The 6,000-nt window shown below is 47.0% G+C and overlaps 1 protein-coding gene across 1 annotated transcript in view; it reads left to right on the forward strand.

Moving 5' to 3' along the window:
* USP43 (ubiquitin specific peptidase 43) overlaps positions 1-5,150 on the forward strand; it is a 73,380-nt gene extending 68,230 nt beyond the window's left edge. The window contains exon 17 of the mRNA XM_008072464.2: positions 3,423-5,150. Within this exon, the coding sequence (XP_008070655.2) occupies positions 3,423-4,459 (1,037 nt within the window). The 3' untranslated portion in view covers positions 4,460-5,150. The remainder of the gene's footprint in view (positions 1-3,422) is intronic.
* The last annotated feature ends 850 nt before the right edge of the window (positions 5,151-6,000 follow it).

The following is a 6,000-nucleotide window of genomic DNA, read 5'->3' on the forward strand; positions in this document are numbered from 1 at the left end:
CATTATATTATTTCTTCCTCAGTTGTACCCCCAGCATTGAAAACAGTCCTTGTTAGCACACAGTAGGTTCTCATTAAATGTTTTTTGAATGAATAATTGGGCATCCGCGTGAGGCACGGTAGAAGCCCTTGAGCAGATGGAAAGCACTAACTAGGAAAAATCTCATCCTATCACAGGTGGGCTAAGGATGGCGTGAAGAGGTTCCCCCCAGCCCTGCTCACAGCATACATTGTGAGTTTGGATGGATGCTTATTTCATTAGCCAAGGATTAAAAAAAAAAAATCACATAGGAATCAAGATGGCCACACATGGACAGGAACAGATGTGGCATTTCTCAGAGCAACATCTGCCGGCTCCAGAGCTGCGGTGTGGGTGGGGCGGGGCGGAGGTGGGGGGGAAGCTGTGCCATCAACTGCACGGGTGCCATCTGTGTGAAGGGAGCTCTTGTGGGGCCAGAGAAGCATATTATGTATGCTGTGGGGCTTTATATAATCTCCAGGAAGGACTTAACTGTTCACATCCTTCATGCGGTGTAAGGCTCTAGGTTCTTCCTGGTTCTCAAGCCAGACTGGCTGGACACAGACTCTTGGGGTGAAGTGGGGGCTGAGCTTGAGTTAATGCTCAGGAGTGCCTGGATGCCATCTCTGTCTCTAGCTCTGAGCCTTCCAGAGGGTCCTTTTGTCCGGAAAAAGGATACTAGGACTTGCATACACCCTGAACAAGAAGTGGGATACTTAGTAGAGAGGAAGCATGGTATCTTCGTGGATGCTGTCATTCCCTTTTGTACTTCTGCTGTTTATTTCTCACTGTTATTAAAGCTGTCTCTCAGATCTTGTTATCATAGGATCCTGATATCATATCCTGTATATAAACAGAGGAAAGAGAAGAAAGATAGCATGTTGAGAAAGTAGAGAAATGAGTTCCATGGGCATCTGTGGTTCCCGTGAAAGGTAGCCCAGGTGTTGATGTCAGCTCTGGCCTCAGACCCTTTCATACCAGGAAGAAAAGAAGGACAGCTATTTCAGGCAGCTGCCAAGTCCTGTAGCCACCTGCCGGGGCTCCAGGCGACATGGTCTCATTTTGAAAGGCTAAAAGTCACAGCTTTGTCCTACTAATACAAAGTGGCCCTTTCTGCCCTTCCTAGGGCTATGGAAGAAAAAAACTTCACACACATCTCAGACCCCAGAACATTTCCTCCTCTAAAAGCTGGGAATTTAACAAGGTCAATCCAAACTGAAGTCACAAAGTATTGGGGGTGAAAATGTGTCTATGCCTGGCTAATCTAAAGAAATGCTTTAAAGAAAAAAAATATCAAAAATTTTCTGTGAAAAATCTGGAAAGTCACATCCTTGAGGAACCTCTGGGATGCCCTCTAATTCTTCTGGAGTTTGCGGATGTTCTGCTTCTTCCCCTCCAGCCATTTCTTGGGCTGACGTGCAGCTTGACCTCCCACCAGCATTCACTGCAACCCTGGATCCCGTTCCTTCTCCCTTACCTGAGGCTCTCTCCCATGTACCTGGCAGTCTCTGGTCCCTCTCCATGTCATGCATCTAGTTGGCTGTGCCACTGGCAGGGAGCTTTTTGTGGCAGGGTCCTGCCCATTTTTGGAGTTTGTGCTGTGGCCCATTCGGGCTGTTCTAACATAGGCCATGGACCAGGTGGCTTATCACTAACAGAACCTGATTCCTCACCATACTGCAGGCTGGAAGTCTGAGGTCAGGGTGCTGGTGTGGCCGGATTCTAGTGAGGGCCCACTTCTCTGGGGATTGTGTCCTCACATGAAAGAGAAGACCGGCTAGCTGTCTAGTCTCTTCTGACAAGGGCACTAACCCAAGGGCTCCACTCTCATGACCTGGTCAACTCCCTGAGGCCCCAGCTCCTCATATGTCCCCTTGGAAATTAGAGTTTCAACATATGAATTTGGGGGAACACAGACCTTCAGTCCACAGCACTTTTTATACCCTATGATGAAGTAGCACATTGGGAATGGCCAGCTGTGGGGGTAGCCTCGAAGGTTGATCTACATGCAGCCTTTCTCCAAATGCGTGTGACTGTCCTTATGCCATGTGGATTGTGTGTTTCAGCTGAAAATTTCTTCCTTAGCGATTGCAGGCATCATGTACACCAGGGCACTTTTTTTTTTTTTTTTTTTTTTTGAGCTGGAGTCTCACTCGGTTGCCCAGACTGGAGTGCAGTGGCTGCTCCCGGCCACCACAGCCTCGCCTGCTGGGCTCCGGCGATCCTTCCGCCTCAGCCTTCCGAGTAGCCGGAATTACAGGCATGCGCTACCACGCCCGGCTGATTTTTTGATTTATTGTAGAGATGAGGTCTCGCTGCCCAGGCGGGTCGCGAACCCGCGGGTTCAGGCAGTCCACTCACCTCAGACCAGGGCATTTTAATAGTGCAGTGACTGATAACTGAGAATTTCTTAAGAAAAAGTACACAGCCTTGCTTATATGTATGCTTCCTTTAGAAATGTTGAGATAGGCTGGACATGGTGGCTCATGCCTGGAATCCCAGCACTCTGAGAGGCTAAAGGAGGAGGAATTGCTTGAGTCCAGGAGATCCAGACCAGCCTGGGCAACACATCAAGATCCTGTCTCCATAAAAAATTAAAAAATTAGCCAGGCATGGTGGCGTGTGCCTGTAGTCCAAGCTACTTATGAGCCTGAGGTGGAAGGATCGCCTGAACCCAGGAAGTCAAGGCTGGGGGAGGTATGATCGTGCCACTGCACTCCAGCCTGGGCAACAGAGTGAGATCCCTGACTCAGAAAACTCCACACCTTGTTGTTTTTCATATCTATTTCTCCATCCTTGTTTGTGTGTTTTCATATGCATACACAACACACACATACACACACACACACACACGTATATATTTTTACAAGTTGGATTATACTACTTTATTAGACTGTATTTCTCACTTAACAGTATATTATAAAAAACATCTTCCCAGTGGTATTGCAGAACACACAATGAAGGCAGATGTGGCAACTCTGGTAAACACATCATTCTTTTTTTTTTTTTTTAAGTCTAGAGAGAATATATAAGATTCTTGCATTTGAAAGGCACAAGTTCCTAATATGACCTGGAAAAGCAGGAACTTCTGCTGAACATTCTATTTCATAGAAATATTTAAAGATGGATGAGAATGGGGTTTAATCTTGGGGCTAGATGACCCTGTGACCAGGCTTTATCTGTTGTCTGTGCTGTCCGGCCCAGGTAAATGGGCTTCATGGAACAGGGGCGACTCCATTGCCATTCCTTGAGGGCGGGAACCCTGTGTGTCTTGCTCACTGCTGTATCCCCAGCACCCAGCACCATATCTGATGTTTGCATGTCTGTTGAATGACTGGCGTTGTGGCTGCTCCTATAGCAACTGAGAGTTACCTGGGCCCTGATGGTCTTGCTGTCTCTTACAGGAGGATCGGAGTCCAGGCGCCTGGTGCGGGGCCTCCAAGGCAGAAGTATCAGCATGAAGGCACCTGCCCCTTCCCGAGCCAAGCAGGGGCCCTTCAAGACCATGCCCCTCCGGTGGTCCTTTGGGCCCAGGGAGAAGCCACCTGGTACATCCGTCGAGTTGGTAGAATACTTAGAGTCCAGACGAAGACCTCGATCCACCAGCCAGTCCATTGTGCCTCTATTGACAGGGGCTACTGGTGAGGACCAGAAGTCAGCATCACCAAGGTCCGGCATCACCCTTTCTGCTAAAGGTGAAGAGAGCGGGCGAGCTGGCGAAAGAGGGCAAGCTGGGATGCCCTGTCCCTCAGGCCATCCCAACCACTCTCCGAGCCCTGGACACTCAGATGGTCTAAGCACAGCAAGGAAACTAAAGGAAAACGCAAGTCAGGACATCAGGCTGCCCAGAAAGTTTGACCTGCCCCTCACTGTGATGCCCTCAGTGGGGAATGAGAAGCCAGCTCGACCAGAGAGCCAGAAGGCCATGAACTGGAAGGGGAATGGCCAGGTGGGAAGCAAGAGCAGCCCACCCTCCCCCTCTACAGGATTGTCTAGAAACAGTAAGGACAGTCACCGAGGTACCCCTGACATAGACAGACCCCCTCAGGGGACACTCACCCTTCTGAGGTCTATGTTTCGGAAGAAGGAGAACAGGGGGAGTGACAGGGCAGAGGCCTCTTCCCAGTTGCCTCCAGTGCCTCTGGTCAGTGGCAGGCTGAGTCCTGCCATGGACGAGCAGGCTCGAGGCTCATCTCCCTCCCTCCGGATCCGAGAAAGCCTGGCCAGGGGCCTGGGCAGCCGGCTCGAGAGGGATGTCTGGTCAGCCCCCAGCTCTCTCCGCCTCCCTCGCAAAGCCAGCAGGCTGCCGAGAGGTAGTGCCCTTGGCACATCACAGAGGAGTGCTCCAGGAGAGCAGACTTCTTATGGCACCTTGCAGAGGGTAAAATACCACACTCTTTCTTTAGGCCGAAAGAAAACCTTGCCAGAGTCCAGCTTTTGATGGCGCATGTCAGTATTGTGTGAAGCTGGCATTCTTGGGACTTTGTACTGAACAGGTGTAGGCCGCCTGTGTGGAGAGCAGGTTTTTGGGAAGCCAGTTGTCTTGTGATCCTTGAAAATAATTTTTGTTTGTTTGTTTCCATGTCTAGACAATGTCCAAATAACCCAGTTCCAAAATGCCTTCCTGTATCGTTGGGTGCTTTGATACAGTCTGGCCACTAAAGGGTGCTGTTGGGTCAGTATTACCATTTTCAGGGCAAGAACTGATACTAAAGAGATTTGGGGGTGGGCAAACTTTAGAGCATGGCTCTATAGGTGAGCCTGGTTAATGAGACTCTTCATTGTCGTGTCAGATATTGTCATTGGATTCTCCTTTTTCTTTATTTTTTTAAAAAAACAGTAGACTTAAAGGAAAATCTTTTCCTTTTAAAGCTTCTCTGGGATAAGCATTAAAGATGCCAAAAAAAGAAAAAACGTGGTAGTGATGGTAAGGCAAGATTCCAGAAGAGAGAGATGGGAGAGAAGTGACTGAGATTTTAGGTGAATATTTAATATAGAACAAAATAATTGTATTGAAGTTTTTCAAGGTATTTTAAAAAGATAACTATTTTGATACTGGAAAAAATAAAGTTCTTTTTTAATTTAAATATGAGATCTATGTACAATTTTAATAAAATCCCATCCGTGAAACATGCAAATGGCTGTCTGAATTATTCAAGCTTGATAGATAACCTTGTTTCATTCCTGCTGTGTAAACTTGGCTCATGGCTGTTGCTATCAGAAAGCAGTTATTTGAGTTCTTTCTGCAATCTCAAAGTGCTCTTTAATTAACTGCCTTGCTGTTTTCTAAAGGAGTATAAGTCTTCTCAGTCCTCTCTCTGGAAGGCTTGTACTGGCGAGGATCTTAGAATCTGCATCTGCCTGGACAGACTGTTAGTTGACTATCCCTGTTTCCTGAAACTTAGCATACTCTTCAGTATCTGTTCTTACACATATCCTGTCATTTCTTACTTGAAAGCTGATAAGCCTGACCCCAGGCCTGGGGCTTAACAGTTGAGGTCACTAGCAAGTCTGCACTTAAACAGTTCATTTTCTACAAATACTTCCTTTTTGATGGGAATCATTTGTTCAAGACACCTGATTCTAGGAATGTGTAGTATGACTCATTGGCATCTATCTGCAACTTTTTTTTTTCTTAAAAAGGAAGAATGGAGTCTTTCTTTTATCCCAGTGGAAAAGACTGCTTACCTTAGATCTGAGAAACAGAAGATAGAAAGAACTGAGACCATAAAAAGAAAAAACGAGAAGACCCAGCCACCAGACCCCAGAGGGCCATGCGCATACCAGTAGACCTGTGTGTTTGCATTCTAAAAGAAGACTATGTTCTCTTCAAATCTTAAATTGATGTATTCTAAGTCCTCTTAGGTTGTCTAAGTCCTCTTGGGTTAATAGGGAGTCTAGGAGTCTTTCTGCTTTATCTGGTTCTTCTCTGTTGCCTCAGAGCAATTTAGTTTCCATGATTTTCCTAAGTTCAACCTCACT

The sequence above is a fragment of the Carlito syrichta genome, unplaced genomic scaffold, assembly GCF_000164805.1.
Source record: "Carlito syrichta isolate Samal-C Ts95f unplaced genomic scaffold, Tarsius_syrichta-2.0.1 Scaffold315198, whole genome shotgun sequence".
NCBI classification, from domain to species: domain Eukaryota; kingdom Metazoa; phylum Chordata; class Mammalia; order Primates; family Tarsiidae; genus Carlito; species Carlito syrichta.